Below are 19725 nucleotides of genomic sequence, written 5' to 3'. Positions count from 1 at the left end.
TCCTGACAGCGACTACTAGTGTTTATTATAAGGAGGAAAAACATGCATCAAGAACGAATGAAGGTAAACTCTTGACCAAAAGAAGAATTAATGACCTAGTTTGGAAATATTTTGTAAATCAAAAAGGTCCACATTTTTCACGAGAAAAGCTAAATTTGAATTAATAAATATTTATTTTCCACAGAAACCGTGCTGGAAATTGCTGTAGATGATTGTTAGTTGGTTGACTAGTTATGTAATACATTTTCTAGAAGTGAAAGTCCATCTAATTTCTCAGCCAGCATAAGGTGCTTTCTTTTAATATCTAAAATACAGACAATAGCCTCCTGTTTATAATAAATTATTAAATGTGTAGATTTAGAGGTAAAAGGTAAAATGTGCAGTAACCAAACTGAAATAAATCATTTTAATAAAAAATAAAAAATCAATGAAACCACCAGAGGCGACATGAGATGAAAGATGTGTTGCAATAGTGTTGCAAACAGTTGCCCATTTATTCACAAATAATAGACAAGTTGTCCAATCACTGCAAAGCTTGTGTGTTTCTCAGTTTACTGCTCATGATTTATCCAAAATTATTTAATAATAATCGATCTAAAAAAAAGTAAATTATAACAATCTGTTTTAATCTGTTAATCTGCCATTTTCAAAACAAGCAAAGAAGATTCCCTTGTAATCAAGAATGAAGCTGACACTTGCTGAAGTGTCACTTTTAACTTGAAGAATGTTGCTGAAAAATAAAATAAATATAAAAATAACATTTGTTTGACATGTGGGTAAAGTAAAATGTTGACATTAGGAAAATAAAAAAGCATGAAATAATTTCTGGCTATAACTGTTATTGCATATTGTATTATTATTATTACTACTACTACAAAAAAGTTAATTATACAGAATTTTTAAAAACACCTCTACATTACACATGCACTTTTAAAAATAAAAATTCCACAGGGGTGGTTTCACAGTGAAGAACCATTTTGGGTTCCCTAACAAGCGATGGAATTGTGTAGATGTTAAAGGTTCTTCATGGAACCCCAGATGCCAATAAAGAAACTTTATTTTTAAGAGTGCGATAAACTTTGTATGTGTCAAATAATTTATTTTGCCAATTTTTAACAATAAAACAACTCTGATAAAACACTTCCTACTACTAGCATAGCACTTCTAGTCTTATGTGACTGGAGAATCAGACAGCCACACTGTTCGGGATTCTGTCTGGAGAAAAATAGTAGTAAGGCAGCTTCTTTCCCTCATTTCGGCTCTTGATGACTTTAACCACTTCTGCGAGATTCTTGCGGAATTTCACCATGGCCTCCTTCACAGGTTTCTCAATGAAGTGTTCATCTGGATACATACCTAGGAACAACTGCAAAAATCATACTTTTCAGTATATGTCATTGCTCACACAGCACACCTGAGGTTTTATGTATGCATATAGATATTACCTCATTTTCTTGAAACTGACTGAGGGCCCACACGGCCCCCAGATGCCAGCAGGAGCGTCCTCGATCAGGCAGACTCTCCACTACGTACTTCAGATCCACCTCACCCTTCTTCGTAGGAGGAGGCTTCCGCATGGTCGGGGGAGAATTCGGGATCCATGAACACCAGTCAAACTGGAGTAAAGGGTCAGAACACTGATATTAGCCTAGGACCTTTACTGTTCATTTTACTCTACAACAAAATATTCCAGAAATATTATAGTGTGTTACCTGTCCAAAGTTTACTGCAGCATGTTGTGCAGAAGCAGTGAAGATGACGATAGTCAGATACTCCACCAGCTGCTCCTTGGTTTGTAAACTCTTGGGAAACTCTGCAGATATTGATAATGTGTCATCACCATGTGGTTCATTCAGAGGTCAGACACATTACCATTCATGAGAACACACTAATGCCTGAAATTAAATGCTAGTAGCCCTACAATGAATTATTGGTTGAGGATTTTCTAACTAAGATTTGAGGTTTAGTCTACCTGCTGAAGAATAAATCGAGGAAAGGAAATGGAAATATTTTTTTTGTGTAAATGATTTAATCCCAAACTTCTTTTTATTCTAAATATATATATTACATATATATAAAACAACCATACCGTTGTGAAAATGTGAAATTATTTGTATTGAATGTACAATTTTAATGTACTTCGAATCTAAAAATTATATTTTTAGAAAACCGTACTTGAAGAAACACATCATTGAAATAAAAGAAACAGTATGTTTCTTTAAACACTTAATATACGTTCAAAAATGTTACTTTGTAATAATGTCAAATAAAATTTTTTAAATAGGCTACATTTTAAATTGTAGCCTACTTGATTATCATTTTTACTTTAGTGTTATGCAATATTACAGTAAGTTAATATATTTAAAATGTAATACATGTCGATCATGCCACTCCATCATTACAAAATACAAATGTGTAATTACAAATATATTTAAATACATGACATACAAGTTTCAATAGAAATTAAATTAAACTATACTTTAGTTTACCATAAAAGCTTGTCTGTACATTTGACAGGACACTTTAACCGTATTTCAAAAACAACAGAAGTAATTCTGAAGTGGGTCAAAAAGCTCTCTAAAGATCAGCTAATTGCATTTAATATAAATTAAAACTGTGATACATTTTCATTTAATTGAAATTGACATGAAATTAAGTGTCTGCACACATTACAATCAGTTAATATTTCAGTAGATTCTTCCCATAATAATAACTAGGAGGTATGCTAAAGTTCACTCCTTTTTGTTATGCAATTCTGGGGTTTGTTTTAGGCGTATATTTACCACAATAGTCACAATCCTGCATTCCAAAGCTGCAAACATCTTTCACAAAAGCCTGGACCTCTTCGTCTTGCTGGACGGTCTCATCTTTGTCATAGTAGATGTCCACTACATCTGTCACAAAACTAGGGAGAGATCAAATTAATATCAAGTTTCTAAATTCATTTATGACTTTTTAAATTCTTACTGAATGAAATGTCCATGCTTTATTTTGTTACATACCTTGTCACTGCCTTCCAGACGCTGCAGCCATCATCTCTGTAGAAGTAGTAGGGCAGATCCTCTTGGCTGTCCATGCCTCGTGCTTTTATGGCCTCTGGGAAACACAAGGACCTGTATGTGAAGGTCTTCATGGACTTCTGGACCAGTTCTACATGGCCACCTCCACCTGTCCCATTAGCCTGTGAGAGATACAACACTGAGATACAAACGCCCCTCAATGCTGTATAAGTTGTAAGACTTTGATAAAATGTTACGGTAAGTGAACAGTTAGTTTTAATTTAAGTTTGTATCACTATGTGTTTGCCCACATCCTGACTGTCAGTCTGTGAATTAGTGGTGGGGATTTTTCAGTGACCTTCTTTTGCATATTAAATCAGTACACCAGTACGTGCATACAAGTTATGACTGAACAATTCAGGGACAAAACAAGTGACAACAAGTTTTTCTATGTGAGTCCTTTTGTTAATTCAATTGATTTGTTCAAAAACTGGCTGCAATTGCATACTCTTTGTTAACTTTTTCTTGCTATATTATAATGTATACATGCAATATTCCTCTTAAGTAGCCCAATTCAATATTGTTGTCTTCACAAAACATTGATGTCATTAATGATAAAGTACACTGAATGTCAACACTGAAAAAAATTCACTAAGCTTTATCACTGGCAGTGAGGGTTTTTTTTAGATGTTTTTTTTTTTTTTTAATGTAAACACTTGCGGTTTTGCTTTGGGAAGTGAGAGTGCTTACATGATTTAAAATCTTCATAGTGACCAAAGGTTAAACCAAACCAAGCAGTTTTGTTTATCAACACAAATTTCATAACTTTTTGCCAACATAGTCTGAAGATAATCCGAGTGATATTTGGTGAAAATCAGACCAACTGTCTAGGAGTCATAATGAGTTGAAAACAAAGCAAAATGTCAGAAATGAAGTTCAGAATAATTGGTATCAATGTTCTTTACATGGTCCAACTAAAACTAATCTAAATCTATCAGTGTTTTGACCAATGTGGTAAAACAGGGCATCTTTCAACTCTGGATGCCGCTCAAAACTTAAGAAACCAGTCTTTTGGGCCAAACTGTTTAGAAGTTATTAGTAATAGTGCCCATTTGTACATTTACATTACAATTAGTCATTTTGCAGATGTATTTATTCAAAGCAACTTACAATTGGGAAATACAAAAAGTGATTCTTCTTAGAGGCAAACAGCCACAGGAAGTGTTCGTTATACCAAGTTTCAGGCATTTGTTCAAATAAGTACAAGCTAGATTGGGAAGGAATAAATAAAGAAGATCATTCCACCAGCCAGGAATGGTGGATGAGAAAATTTTTTATGTCTCATATGATTTTTTTTTCTACTGATCACTATAGGTGCCAAAACTGTGCAGGTACCCTCAGGGTATGGTTGTCATAACACAAACCAGGTTTGGTCTTAATACGCTTGAGCATTTCAGAGATATAGCCTCAATTCCACACTTTGGTGTGCTCTTCTCAGAATTACTGTAGCTCAAGAACATTTCAAGTTTTTAATTCGGAATTCAGAACCGAATTTTTGTGAAAACTGAGCAAGAGATCTAGGAGTAGTTTGACAAAGTAGGTTTTTTGAAAAATTTCCAAAAAAAAAGTTCATGATGGAAAATGACGTCACAGGAAAAATAATTTAGTTTTAAAATAACACTGAAATTCGGACAGCTGGTGGCAGAGGGACTGAATTAGAGACTCCAAAAGTTCAGCATTTAACGTTCAGACTGTCCTCACTCTATGGTTCAGATTTCACAACTTTTTACTAAACGGCTCTATGGCCTGCCTTTTTGACTTCTTGAGTAGAAGATAAAAAAAGAGGAAGAAGAAGAACACCAATGATTACAATAGGTGGCTATGGAGGAAGTAAACTATTAGAGGAAGAGAAAAGCTGACCTTGTCAAAGAGTCCACATTCACAGATGAGCTGCTCGCGAGCTTTGGTGTTAATGGCAATGGTGAAACGGATGTGAGGTAACAGCAACTGAAAGAGCAGAGGATGCTTCTTGGAATGTGTAATCAACCATACTTAAGACATGGACGTTATTTACTCTACACGAATATCATAGAACTAATTCTATGCAGAAAACCAAGAGATTACCTTGAAAACAGGATGAACGGCAGGCAGCTGTCTGAACAATGCTATGCCAAAGACCTCAGATATCAGATGTGTCCTGAGAAGATGTGTGACTGTCTGGTGTACGTGGAAGTCTGAAGATCTGACCCAGATCTTGGCCAGCAGCCAGTCGTACTCATCATCAGTCGGGATGAAGATGGGATTATCCTCTCCTGGTTTCTGACTCAGCTATGTTAATAATATGGAGATCATTTTCAAAACTCATTCAGCCCGTTTTTATACAAAGGCATATATGCCATTGTTCTCAGACTGTAAGAGACTTCCCCATTTCTCATATCCCATTGACTCCCTTACATTCATATATACATACAGTACATAAAACATCCTTGCACAACTTCCTTCCTTTGTTCCTTGTACAAAAATAATCACATTTCGTGAAGCTTGTAAAAGAGCATGGTCACATGGACTAAGTTATCAAAAATCCTGAATGAAAACATATCATGGTTTCCACAAAAATAATAACAAGTAGCATAACGTTTTTCAACATTGATAATTATGAGAAATGTTTCTTGAGCAGCAAACCATTATTTTAGAATTTAGCCTTCCCATCACAAAATTAAATAAAAAGATTTAACATCTAATAAAACAGAAAATATGAGTCATTATAAATTATAATAATACTTCATAGTATTGCTGTTTTTACTTTATTTTTGCAAATAAATGCATCATGGTGAGCATAAGAGATTTCTTTCAAAACATAAACATCTTAATGACCCAAAAATGTCTGTTTGTGTCTGTGTGTGTGTGTGTGTATGTATATATATATTTCATATAAAAAAAGATCACCTTAGTCACCTCTGTGTTAAACTGCTTGTATTCTCAGTTTTAAATTGCTTTTGACAAAGCATCTACTAAACTAAAGCTTTTTTTCTTTATTCACACATTTTTCTAGTTTCACAAGATAATTGAGAAAAAAAATGGAGAAACAGAAATGATTTTCTCGCGCTGTATCTGATATCAATGTTTCCAGCACATGTGCTTGTTTTGTGTTTATTTCAGATACCTGGATGGCGATTGGCATGATTTTGTTCTGGCTGTTCTTATAAAGCAGACAGATGGGTGCAGCCAAGTACTGAAGTGTGCATGGGTCCGTGGCATTTGGAGTTACACCATCTAAAAGCTCATAGTCAGCAATGAAGAGGTTTCCTTCCTGAAAGACAAGATGTCAGATTTGTACTAAAACCATGCCAAATGTTGCATGCTGAATTGACACGCAAGAAAATGTGCTGCAAGCAAATTATACTGCACATGCCAGTATACTAATTGCATGTATGTTGCATACCTTGAGCTCTTCTTCCAGTGTAAGACCCCTCTCCAGACTGTCCTCGATAATCTTTTGTGTGACTGGAAACTTGTCAGGAATTTCTGTGCATTTGCTGATGACCACGGGATTACAGCCATTCAAGAACTGGTATCCAAACATGAAGTCTTCCTTCCAGTGCTCCATCACATACTCTGAGCAAAGGACACAAGCAATCATTTTAACATTACTACACACATTCATCTTTATTCTTTAAACAAATTTTAAAAACGTAAAAATAATTCAGATTAACATGGTATGTTTTTTTATTACTAATATTATGAAGAGTGCAGTGTTAAACTTAACATTAATCTAAATATACTGGGTACATTTTACAGGCATATGAGTAAACAAAATGCAATGCTGATTACTCATATATGATTTATAACAGAGTGTTTGTGAGATGAGTGTGTAATGTGCAATTCTTCAATGTTGGTAATGATATTGTAAAAGTTATATATGCTGGCTGTTCAAACCTGATATTGTATTCTTAATTCTCATGAATATACGCTCAAAGTCTGCAAAATCTCCCCATGAGGACTGGAACATGTGCATGAACTGGTTTACATAGAGATTTTCAATTCTGAGGAATAAAACACAGTCAGTGAGGTCAAGGCAGGTAGAACAGAAACATAAACGTGTTAGTAATGTTTTTGGACAGTTAATCACATTGTATTAGAAAATAAACAAAATATTAAAATTAATATCAAATGCAATTATTTGAACTTAAAAGTGTTTTTGTACACAATTAAGTAGGACTTAAGTACATCTTTATATATAATTTCATAATTGCTTCTATTTTCTTTGAAATGACTAGTCTTTCCCCACATACTGTATTAAACTCAACCCCTGGACCTCATGCATTAAAAAAGTTTTCTAGTTGTGATAATCTAACTCACTGTGCCTGCAAATATGGGTGCTACACACATGTATGCATGACACTGAGTTCTCAAAACTATTTATATCAATAACACAATCTACCGAATCGGCAATTTCTCAAAACAGTCACACTTTTACACGAGCACAGGCATCACAGTTCTTTAAGGTCTTTGCAAATGTACAATACCACAAAGACAACGCATGTTTGTATTCAGACCTCGATGGTACATGCAAAAGACAAACAGATTCTGAAAGAAACATGCAAATGTGCATACATCCAAGCAGACTTTATGGAAATAACAGCTGTCTGACAGCACCGAGAAGTAAAACGGCATTCAAAAATTAAAAATGCAATAGTCATCAAACAAAAAGAAACTTACGCTTTGCTGTAGTTGAGCACAAAGTCAACTCCTTTCTCGCTATCAAACTGAATGTCTCTTGGAAGCTCACTATGGGCTTTGGCATCTATGCTCATAGGGAAGCCAGGGTGCCACTCCTTCCATCTTTAACATCAAGCACATCATCATGTTTTAAAATTCAGTCTATCATATCACTCCCTAATCAAATATGGTCATTATTATGCAATAAATGAAAGGTTCCACATTTAAAAACAGGATTTACTGGGCAGTATAGTCAGATGTGGTAGTGGTGGTATCAATGGCAAATGCCTCAGAATCCGTCCCATCAGTTATTTGTCAAATACAGATTCCTGTTCCTATAATTAGTGTTCCCTAAAGGATAATTCGCTCAAAAAAGTGTGTACTCTGGTGTACCCTGATGTCATTCCAAACCTGTATGAGTTTCTTTCCTCTGTTGAACACAGAAGATAGAATGTGTGTAACCAAACAGTTGACAGTATGACTTCCACAGAATAAAAAACAAAAATATTCAGCTGTTTAGTTAACAACATTCTTCAAAATGTCTTTATTTGTGTTCAGCAGAGAAACTTATACAGAGAGAACCTCAAAGAGGTTTGGAACCCACAAGAGGTTGAGTAAATGATGAGAGAAACTGTATTTTTTGTAGCCTATCTTTTAACATCTTTTCAGATTAGCTCAAACCTGGGTAACTGTATTTTTTTAAATTCACAAATAAAACGTCCGTCATCAGTTATACACCCTCATGGCATTCTTCCAAATATCTAAATATGCTTATCTAATTAATTATGTAAAATACTCACGTTTCTGCCTTTCTGCAGAAGAACAAAAGTCATACAGGTTTGGAATGACATGAGGGTGAGTAAATGATGACAGAGGTTTAATTTGTGAGTGAACTCTGTGTAATATATTTCATTTTGAAAATGTGTATAGTATCGTTTTGACATCGGGTTTACCGTCTATAAAATCCTGTGACGGGTTAAGCAACAACCAATCATAAACTGTACAGCGCTTACCTCATTAAATATTCATGAGCTTTGCAGAAACAGAAACTTTGACGCACTTTATTTTGTTTCAGAGCTTCAAGGAGAATCAAACCGTCAAACAATGATGTAAAAAAAAAAAACGTTAATTGTTGTGATACGAGCGATTTACTCTTATAGTTATTGTCAGAACAGATTATTCAGGAAAACCGGATGCTACAGTCAGAATTATAAACGCAGCTAGTAAAGCTGAGTTACACAAGATGATAAATAAGTCTCGTTCTGAGCATTTATCCAAACAATGAAACTGGCAACCCGGGATTTACAAAAGGCTACAATATGAAACCTGGGAGCACTGAATAATTTCCTAAACCAGGGTAAAGAGTAAACAGTACATATGAATCATCAAAGTGTAACTCTGTGAGAATGGAAAAAATAAATAACGTTAATGGTTTGTTATGATGACACGAAAGGCACTTTTCCTAGAGAACATATGTACAGTAGTGAACCTCTTTCTGAAAATTGCATCAAACCTGTATATCTTCTGTCTCTGTTCCAGTTCTTTGCGCCTGTGCTGTTTTGCCACTCCTGTCTTTTCATGCTGTGGCAATCGAGCTGAAACACAGCAAGCAGTGAAACATTATTTTAAGGTAAAGTTTAGGACTTTATTACAGGACGTAATGTACTGGCCAATCAGAACATACCCCTTCCATCTCTGAGGATCACCTCTTTGTCATCAACTAACCAGCGAAAGCAGGGGAACTCGATGTAATCTCCATAGGGCGTCTTCACCGTGATGTATTTGCAGTACCAGTCATCATGCACCCAGTATTTCTTCTTTTCAATTTTCACCAGCTGGATTTCACCCAGGTCTTCTCCCACACTGATGTCATATGAGTCCACCTTTAATTACACCTCATGTTAATTCACACATAGCCGACTGTCTTCCTGTAAATGACCATAGATTTTTATCTTTTTTTTTTTTTTTTTTGTCCGTCTGACACTTAGTGATTAGACTTCCTTTTATTTAGAGATACACTGTGTGACTACTTCAAAGATACTGAACAAGGACTGTGGTTTGATTTTAGTAATTAAAGAGACTGTAATATGTGCTCTACACTGAAAAAAAAAAAATGATGGTGAAATAATTTTCACTCAGGAAATGGCTATTTCACAAATAATAGAATCAGCAAGTGACACACTGAAATGATATTTTCTTGCAAAATAATATATTTTTTACAGTGTAAAAGTGTACTGCATTGTCTCATCAATAGTCAAGACATATAACTCATGAGTTGATAACCCCATGTTTTGACTCAAATTAATCAACAGCCATAAAAAAAGAATGCCTAAGCATTAAAAAAAAGTTTACAATTTGAATTCACAAAGAATTAGGCAATTCACTTATGCAATTTAATTAAATTATTATTTTCAAAATATAATTTGCAACGAATCACACTCGTCAAAAGGAGCTCAAAGGTCTAATACAGTTGCTTTCATGGGCAAAGACTGTTAGTGTCCTACCGCTCCTCTCTCGAAGTCATTATAGAGGGGTTTATCCAGGAGGGTCCTCTCACTGCATCCCTCAGATCCCACCAGGGTAATGTAAATGTAGTCGTCTGTTCCAGCAAACCACTGAGTGCCTGTGGCCACAGTCACTGTGTAGTTGGGCATTTTCGTCAAGCTGGAGATCAGCTCTGCAACTGAACTCGAATCGACTTTTCAAAAGTCACACGCAGACTGCATTTCCTCTTCTCTCTCCCCCTCTCCCTCTAACTGGCTCGCTCAAGCCACAAACTTAACACATACTACACGGAAATTTATAGATGTTCTCTTGATTAGCATTGCGGTAGGCTTCAAACTAGTTTCTTGTTTCAAGAAGTGTGTGAACGGCATTATGCAGTTTATGAATGTGATTTATGTCAGTATATTACAGTAAGTCACTCTACACTTTACAGTACAGGAACCAGTTTTTTAGATGCTCCGGCTGGCTTGCTTATCAGATATTTTAGATTTTGTTTATATTCAAGCCTTGTCAAGTGTTTTACTTAGAGTGAGTGGTTGCTTCATGCTTATTATTGAATATTAGTTGGTCTCGATAGTTTGCAAGGTCTTGTGGTATGTGCCTTGTGGTGTACGAGCTCACAATCTGTTGATGAATACAACCAAATTTGCAATTTGCAAAAAAAAAAAAATATATATATATATATATTTTGCAAAACAGAAAAAAATATTTATTATGTATTTATATATACATAATAAATATGCACAGTACACATGTTTTATGTAAACAAAACCTTTTATTTGGGATGCAATCATTTGACAGCACTTTTATATATATATACATATATTTGTGTGTGTGGGTTTACATTTTTTAGATTTTATTCTCACTGAGGCTGCATTTGTTTGATCAAAAATGCAGTATTATTACAATTAAATTATAATTTTAGTAAAAAAATACTTTTCTATTTCAGTATATTTTAAAATGTTATTTATTACTTATTCAAAGCTGAATTCAGCATAAAAAAAAATGTAAAAATATTTTACATAAAAAATAACCCATACTGACACTATAACCTTTGTATACGAGTATATAAGGCCAAAAATCCACACTGGCCAGTGAGCTCTACTTTTTTATGACTTGCGTGGTAACATGATAAGCAAGACATACAGTATGTACTATGACCAATGTTTTGTTTATAACATATTTTCCAGTCAAATAAGGCGTTATCAAACAACAGTACCTAACAAACATAGGAGGAAATAAATGCAAATGAATTGCTATGTGGGAGGTGGTTCATAGTAAATGCATTTCCAAATAAAAACAAGGGAATTTTAGGGAAATCCCACTGGATGACAAATTGTGTAAAATGGGATCATGCAAATACTTACTGGCAATTCATCAATCATATTTTAATTATATGATAACTCTAGAACAAGACAAAAAACACCTTTATTTTTATTCCCAGAGATATTGGTTTAACATTTACATTTCTTTAATGATCATCTATGCATACATACAAATTAAAAACACATTCTCATTGTTAATTTGTTCAGTGCCTATTAACCATTTCAATCTGACATAATGTCCATTCATTAAACCAATATAACAAATAAATAAAGGCGATTTATCCAAAGCAGCAAGACAAACTTTCTCCACAGTCCTCAAGAATCAGCAAAGATATGTTTAAGACAATCCTCCCATTCTAGTTATTCAGCTTGATGGCATTTAGTGCAAATAAACTTGAAATGTGATCAATAAATCATGACCTTCACCACTCATGTATTCACTCAGTAACAAAACTGTATCAGTATGTATTGAATGTATGCACATAAATGTTCCCCTTCATTTTTGGAAACACATGCAGCTGAACGATCAACATGTACATGAAAAGTCCAATTACAGAGATATTAAAGAGGATTCGATTCACTGCAACACTGCCACCACATGGCAACAACAAAAAAGCAAGTCATTACAAGAGGAAGGAAAATGAGGCAACCGTTTGAGAGCACATTTCCATTCAATGCAAAACAAAACAAGGCAATAGATCAAATAGATATATTTTAAAAAATAATAATAATTTTAATCTGGCCTGGTGAAAGTTTATTCTGTTATTTTGTTCTATTCTATTGAAGGGACTTGTGTAGTTCCCATTACAAATCAGTTAACGGTAATTTAAGATTCATATACATATGTGATATATACATCACCACACAGATTCTCATTTGATTGCTTTCTTCCAAAAGACTGTGAATTAACCTGCACTGTAAGGCATCAATCAGATATTTAACTTGAGTCACAGGAACATCAGCATGCGAACATGACTTAATACTGCATAGACATTATGTACACTTGAGGTGATATAAAGCTACATATAAAATTTAGCAAAGAAAAATCAACTTCCGTATTTGACTTAAAAATCAGGTCAAAAGCACCGTGATATACCTACAGAAACTGTCTGTATAGGTATAATAATTGACTGATTTTGCTTTATGAGTGAAATATATTGTTTGATCTGAAATGGGATAGCTTCTTACAAACAAGTTTCAGATGCAGGTTTCCATGGGATTTCCAGTGTCGGTTGCTTTTGTCTCTGTATCCATAGTGACTGTTGCTGGGCTGTGCAAAGCCACAGGTTTGCCGTTTGTGAGGGTGTTTAGTAAGAACTGGATTTCACGTGACTGGTCTCTGGAATGGAAGACAGGACTGCTGTGATGTCACCGGGGGTCGTTTCAACTCGTTCCTTTAAGGCTTAGTCACTGATTGTTCTAGTTTAGGTGAAGGACCTGCTTCATGAACTCGTAAGTAGTGAAGGCAACAGCTTGTGACGGTATACAGCGGACGTAGTTGAGGGACAGGCCGCGATACAGTCCTTTCCTGATCCCATACTGGGTGTACACATGCTTGAGAGTTTTTCTGAGGCTGCTGCTCAAAAATAAAATTAGAAAATTAGAAAACATATTAGTCATCACAGACAAAACTCTGTGAGGAGATCTAACTGCTATACATACAGTATATATATTAGTACCAATGTTAAAAAAAAAATGTTTCTGCTGTGTAATAATGTAATTTATATTGTAGAAACTTATTTTTTTCTGCATTCTTTAATAAGTGTTAAAAAGAGTGTTTATTAAAAAATATTTTGTTGATTTTACTGTTACTTGTCAATTTAATGAATCCTTGCAGGTAAAAAATGTATCAAGGTTTCCACAAACACATTAAGCAGCACAACTGATTTCAACATGAAAATGTTTCTAAATGTTTCCTGAGCAGCAAATCAGCAGATTTCTGAAATAACTACTACTGAAAATTCAGCTTGGCCTCAAAGCAATAAATTATGTTTAAAAATACAAAACGGTTATTTTAAAATGTAAAACAATCTCTCAATATTATTGTTTTTTACTGTATTTATTTAATTGGAATTATTATTCTAAACTTTTGACATTTAGTTTATGTGTGTGTGTACAATGTATGTATATATATATATAGAGAGAGAGAGAGAGAGAGAGAGACACAGAGAGAGAGAGAGAGAGAGAGAGAGAATATAAAAATAATTATCGGTTAGATTTTAATACTTATACATGCCTATTAACAAAGCAGTATCTTTTTTTTATAATTTACATTTTAATCCACCTGTGTAAATCATTGAGGAAACAAAGACTTAAAATCATCCAAATTATATAATACTCACCAACATTTGTCAAAATCAGGGAGTGACGCACCTAACTGCATCCTCCTCCGGGCAACATCTAGTGGGTATCTGTGCAGAAATATTAGAAGGAATGTAGTATGTATGTACAGTAACACAAATAAATCTTCAGGGCTCCAAACAAAAACAAAAAAATCTAGTAAGAAGCCATTAGCTCCCATAAGAAAAAAAACATAGGAGCCAAAATTATTTTTATTAGGTGCCACAGAATAAACGTGTTTTATTTTTTTCATTTCAAACATTTCAAACATACTGTCATGTGTTTATGTCTTATCTTTTCTTGACTTTATCAGCATTTTAATCCGTCTTGTAGATGACCTGGGAGCTATGACTCACTTAAAGTGGGAACTAAATGTCTTTTCCAACTTAAAATATACAGTCACAAATTGTTTATTACACAGAATCTGTACCAATATCATGGACCTTAAGCATCAATAGGCCACTAAGTGTAGTTTGGGCTCCTCCTCAATGCATCCTGTAAATGGTGTCATACACTCTTAAAAATAAAGCAGCTTCATGACGCCATAGAGGAACCTTTTTGTCAAAATGGTTTCATAAAGAACCTTTAACATCTGAAGAACCTTTACGTTTCACAAAAGGTTATTTTGTGGCAAAAGAAGGTTCTTCAGATTATAAAAAGTTGAGAAAGAAATGGTTCTTTAAAGAACCTTTGAATGGCTCTATGTGGAACCAATATGGTTCTGTGAAGAACCTTTTAATCACCTTCATTTTAAGAGTGTATGTCTTTCACACTTTCAGTCTGTTTTTCTTAATAAGTAAAATGCAATTTTAAAAGGATGAGTTGAATCATGTAGACAACAGATAAAAATATTAAAATGCAATAGCACATAAATATAGCAAAATGCTCCTCTTTATAGTTATTTTTCTAGCTTACTGATGAGCCTGTTGACACCAATTGGCTATTCTGAAATATAATAATAACTGGAATATAAGTTTACAAGCTTTACATGTTTTCTGCCATTTGAAACACTGAATGAGCTTTTAGATGCAACATTTCAGTAAGTTGTCCTGTAGGTTCTCTTATAAAATAGCCTACCTTTTGATGTTAATTCATGTTCATTATGTACTATAGTAGTAAAGAGAAAGATTAAATGGGTCACTTGCTGTTTGAACTGAGGCGCTATAACGATGGTGCCTGAAGCATTAAAGAGCGCCAAAACTTTATTTGTTGTTTGTATTTCGTTATGAATTTGGAATAATTTTAAAGCTGATACTTTGTTTATTAAAAAATAACAAAGCACAAAGCTTTTTGCGATTACTGGACAAAAAGTCCACGCATTAACAGAAGACAGCATAGACTAAGATCTTGTTAAGAAGAAGCCATATTATTAATGATTATAAATGAGTATTTTTAACAATATTGCCAATATCCACACAGCTGACAGCTTTACCTGTTGTAGTTTGTTCAAGTTGTGCAAGAAATAGACGCTGCTTTTCTGCACTTTCACTTTTAACATCTGTCATTTTGATCTCTCTCTATCTGTCTCTCTCTCTGAGCTGCATCTAGCAAGTGTTTGAAACTATTTTTTTCACACTAAAACTTTGTTGCGCAACGTATCAGTTTAATACGCTTACATAATAAAAGATGTGATCGCAAAACAATCAAGAAAAAAGCCATTACATGCACATTTTTAAGTTATAACATGTAAATACATAGGCCTAGTCACCAGTGCCGACCTCAGCAAAAACTTAACTCTCTAAATAACGGTTGTACTACAAACAATACCTAATGAACAAGGGATTTAAAAAAAAAAAAAAGACACATACGATATAGTCTGAGCAATTGCCCCAGCAACTCCACCACACATCAGATTGACGTGAGTCTTCAGCACGAGAACATCAGGGTTGTCAAGAGACGGCTTGCCTAGGAGCTCTGGGAAGTGAGTGAGTCCCAGAGTCTTCAATGTTCCGAATGTAAAAAAGGAAAAGCCTGAAACAGAGAGAAAACAGAGACATGAGGACGTAAGCTAAAGTGGTTTTCAGTTTTGCACACTGTATTGTATAATTTACATTAAATAAACAAGAAAATAACCTGCATATGGAGCCATGCCAATGATTGTTGGGGTCAGACCATGGTAGAATCCAGAGATACCTCCTTCCTTTAAAGATAAAACACTCATGTAAATCTGAAGCACAGAAAGGTTCTCATTTAAACTTCTTTCCTGTCTTCATACCTTAAGGTAAATGGTCTGAAAGGCGTTTCGTATGCCAGTGTAGCGATGATGTCCTGTCACTTGAAACGCCAAGCGTGCTCGGATAACATCGAGTGGATAGGTGCAAATAACTGCAGTCATCCCTACAGAAAGAGTACAGTGTAGATAAAGACATAATGCCCATCATGAAGTTACAAAGATCATGGAAAACAATCACAAACCTGCCATAGATCCTGCCATGAGCCGATGAATATGCACAGATAATCCAAGTCGTTTGTTAAGGAACTGAAAGTACAGCAGAAACGGCATAAAAACATCTAAACACAGTTTAGTACAAAATGGCATTAGTACAAAACTTTTTATTGTTTAAATTAAACTTAGGGAAGCTCCACTAAAACTGCAACAAGGTACTGAAAAAAAAGAAAAGTTAAGTACTGACAAAAAGTGGTTAACTGAGGAAGCTGAAGTGGTTTAAAGTGACCATATATACACTAGTCATTATAAATATATAACCATCAGATAAAGTAACTGATTTTACTCATTACTCATTAAGAACAAATTCATTTGTACAGATATGTACTGTACATGAATAGAATACAACTACTAAAAAAGTTTTCTTTTTTAACTGGATCACTCATGAATTAACTAAATCTTTAAAATTAATCGAATTAGTGCTTTACATGAGAGGACAGTTTATGAGATTGTGTTTGATTATTGCCTATTTTTACGGCTGCTTGTGGAATAAATGTGACAAAAACCGCAGTATTACTACTGGGAGAGCTATGATATTCTGAACAACTGTCACACTACTAAAAATATAATTATGTTAGGAACGTCACTTTGTTTGGTTTGTTATTCCCCAAGACTGGCATTAGTACATAATGACTATGAAACAAAAGTAACCTTTCTGTAGCTATCAAAAGCCATAAACTGAATGGCTCCATATGGGAAAATCCTGAGCATCATGGCTCCATTTCCCTTGTATAGTCCAAGGAAACCCTCTTTTTTTGGCACTGCCTTAATTGTGGCGAACACTCCTGAAACAACACAAAAGATAGCATCGTGTTCAACCGTTTGGTGCATAGTTCTTTGTCAAATCAAGATGCACAGAAATATCGGTTTATCGGAAACATTTTGGATTTAACTTACCAAGGTGTTTGTAATGAGGATTTTGAGCTTGTAGTAAAATTTTCACTCTGTCAAGAGGCGCTATGGTGGACTTGGCACAGCATCCAGCAACTCCTTTAAATATAATAAAAACAGATTCGTATTTGATCAGGAAATATTTTTTTTAAATGAAAGCAATCATAATAAAACATTTTTTTAGAAAACATTGCATATTTTGTGTTTCTCTGCATTTCATGTGACCATTAAAAAAACTGTTCACCCAAAAATGGATCTAAAGGGCTTTTTAAATATGTTTTAGAAAGTAGTGCAGCTGCTTTATTTATGGGGTTTCCAGGGTAAGGGCTGCAGTTTAGCGCCATCTGCTGTCAGAGAGTGAATGCGTTTTCATTCAGCATGTCTCTCATGCGTTTCTCCATGTGCTTCTCATGTGTGCTTGTTTACATCAGAACACACACGTCTTTCAAACAGCGGTGTTGTACATTTTGACTAGTTGATGGGAAAAGTATTCTTAAAATGCATCCCAAATTCTGTATAATTTATAATGTATAATTATTCAAGGGATTTAGAAGTGCCCACGATAACAATATCGTACATTACCATGATATATTGCATTACCGAGTACCGGCACATGTCTTTGACTTTTATAAATATTTTAGTAACATTATATACATTTTTTTGTGATTAAAACTTCACCTCCAGCTGTGAAAGAGCGTAACCAGTAGTAGTAGTCTTTCTGGACAGGAGCTTGGATCTGAGCCCGAGTCCCTGAGGAGGACACAGCCTCTGTCGTCATGATGGCTGCTATCAGGACTGCAGAGTATTCATGTCTTCAACACACTCTGGAGGGAAGGAAACAAACATGTGCACTGGTATTATTCAGGGGGGCAGGGTTTCATATTTTATGGAAGCACCCCTGGGCGCCGCCATTGGCTGGCGGACACACCTGCTTTTATCATTCCATTGACTCCCATTCATTTTGGCATCACTTTGACAGTGAATAACTTTACATCTGAGGCGTTTAAAGACTCCTTTTATCCATTAATTATTTCTAAAGAAACTAGTAAATGTATAAAAGGCCCCATTACCTTGTATCTTACGTTGTGGCCCCATAGAAGTAATTTTTGTAAAAAATAGGCTAACGATTGCGTCATAACCTGCGACTCTCTGTCGCACAGTAGAGAAATTACCATATGGACAGGAGGAGAAGCTCACAGACAATCTTTTACTGTCTGTGAGGCTATCGTGGGGACGTGGAGGCATGACGTCAAGGGAGAAGCCCATAGAGAGTCCATAAAAGCAACGGGACAAAATTATTCAACGATGTCTACAAGATTCGGTGGGAGATTCAGATTTCTCTTGGCACAGCGATTAGAAGACTTCGAATTGTCAGACAGGTTGCTCACGTGACATCCATGTCATCAAGCTAATTTTGAGTTTGTGAAGTACGCTCCACCTTACCCAAAATGTAGTAATAAAATTATAAGAAATGTGTTTCAGTCAAGAAAACGAATTACCCCGAGGGGGAATTTTTTTTGGAATTCTCTGATAGAAAATATTAATTGGAAAAAAGCATGGCTCTTGCCTTACAAATTTTGTATCCCCAACAAGGTGAAAGAACTACACTTAAGAATTTTTCATAATATATATCCCACTAATAAAATCACATCTAAATTTGGTAATGTTAATTTGAAATGTAATTTCTGTAAAAGCAATACTGAGTCAATTGATCATCTTTTCTTTAATTGTTCCCTTGTTAAACAATTTCGGATGGAATTGTCAAAATTCCTTGTTTCAAAACTAAAATTAGATATTGATGTTGTAATGAGAGATGTAATTTGTTATTTTTCTCACTGTAATCATAAAATAGAATATATTGGAAACATATTTATTCTATTGGCAAAATACTTTATTCATAAATGCAAGTTTGCTCTAAGAGAACCCAAATTAAATAATTTTCTATGTGACTTCAACTACTTAATTAAGACACTGAAAATAATTAAAAACAAAAAAAAGTGTAAAACTTTTGAAACTGTATGATGTTTTGTTGAGTGAAATGTAATTTGATGTAATACCCCCCCCCCTCCCCTTTTTCATTGTTTTCAATATTTAATATATTTACTGTCTTCCTTTTTTTTATTGTCATCCACTGTCATTTCATTGTTGTAATTGTTCAATTTTATTTGTATTTGTTGTTTGATTGTTCATCAGCAAAAAAAAAAAAAAAAAAGAAAAAAAAAGTACGCTCCCATTTCTGGAAGTGCGTGCTTCTAATTGACTTCACTTGTCTCCGTTGAATCCAATGGGGTCGCTGTCCATTTCTTTTACTGTCTATGCTATTATTACGCCTCAAATGATCGCTGACATGAAAGTCCTAACAGTCATAAACAGCTGGGCAGCGTTGTAAATGTATTACTTTACGAGTCCTGGGTTTGGGGAAATGTTAATAGATTCAGTTCACTTAACTAGAAAGACAAACCCAATCCTATAGCGGTACCATCCATATAACGTTAAGTAA

At 34.6% G+C, this 19725-nt stretch overlaps 2 protein-coding genes across 3 annotated transcripts in view; both read right to left on the bottom strand.

The window, feature by feature from the left end:
• Positions 1 to 462: 462 nt before the first annotated feature.
• On the bottom strand, positions 463 to 10482 carry alox5a (arachidonate 5-lipoxygenase a). The gene is made up of 14 exons (XM_026224301.1): positions 10223 to 10482; positions 9403 to 9601; positions 9232 to 9313; positions 7719 to 7841; positions 6936 to 7042; positions 6442 to 6614; positions 6163 to 6309; positions 5124 to 5327; positions 4920 to 5006; positions 3003 to 3181; positions 2784 to 2905; positions 1713 to 1813; positions 1446 to 1616; positions 463 to 1366 (listed from the first exon to the last, which is right to left on the bottom strand). The coding sequence occupies exons 1-14, from the start codon at positions 10370 to 10372 to the stop codon at positions 1187 to 1189; spliced, it is 2025 nt and encodes a 674-aa protein (XP_026080086.1). The 5' UTR covers positions 10373 to 10482; the 3' UTR covers positions 463 to 1186.
• A 1150-nt stretch (positions 10483 to 11632) lies between these two features.
• The window catches only part of LOC113057165 (graves disease carrier protein homolog), an 8686-nt gene continuing 593 nt past the window's right edge, over positions 11633 to 19725 (bottom strand). For both annotated transcript variants that reach the window (XM_026224299.1, XM_026224300.1), the window contains exons 2-10: positions 17904 to 18049; positions 17232 to 17324; positions 16986 to 17119; positions 16304 to 16367; positions 16104 to 16225; positions 15962 to 16028; positions 15697 to 15859; positions 13891 to 13959; positions 11633 to 13124 (exon numbers count right to left, since the gene is read on the bottom strand). In XM_026224299.1, the coding sequence (XP_026080084.1) occupies positions 12968 to 13124; positions 13891 to 13959; positions 15697 to 15859; positions 15962 to 16028; positions 16104 to 16225; positions 16304 to 16367; positions 16986 to 17119; positions 17232 to 17324; positions 17904 to 18003 (969 nt within the window). In that variant the 5' untranslated portion in view covers positions 18004 to 18049 and the 3' untranslated portion in view covers positions 11633 to 12967. The remainder of the gene's footprint in view (positions 13125 to 13890; positions 13960 to 15696; positions 15860 to 15961; positions 16029 to 16103; positions 16226 to 16303; positions 16368 to 16985; positions 17120 to 17231; positions 17325 to 17903; positions 18050 to 19725) is intronic.

This window comes from Carassius auratus, chromosome 38 (genome assembly GCF_003368295.1).
Source record: "Carassius auratus strain Wakin chromosome 38, ASM336829v1, whole genome shotgun sequence".
Lineage (NCBI taxonomy): Eukaryota > Metazoa > Chordata > Actinopteri > Cypriniformes > Cyprinidae > Carassius > Carassius auratus.
Note: the sequence above shows the minus strand (reverse complement) of the source record. Positions and strands in the feature narration are given on the sequence as shown.

What these genes read in the sequence shown, in the direction of transcription:
- alox5a (XM_026224301.1), bottom strand. Translation starts at nt 10,372, where the DNA reads ATGCCCAACTACACAGTGACTGTGGCCACAGGCACTCAGTGGTTTGCT. An exon ending in CACTGGAAGAAGAGCTCAAG is followed by an intron (nt 6,310 to 6,441) that starts GTATGCAACATA and finishes CTTGTCTTTCAG; the next exon opens with GAAGGAAACCTCTTCATTGC. An exon ending in CCGTTCATCCTGTTTTCAAG is followed by an intron (nt 5,007 to 5,123) that starts GTAATCTCTTGG and finishes CTGCTCTTTCAG; the next exon opens with TTGCTGTTACCTCACATCCG.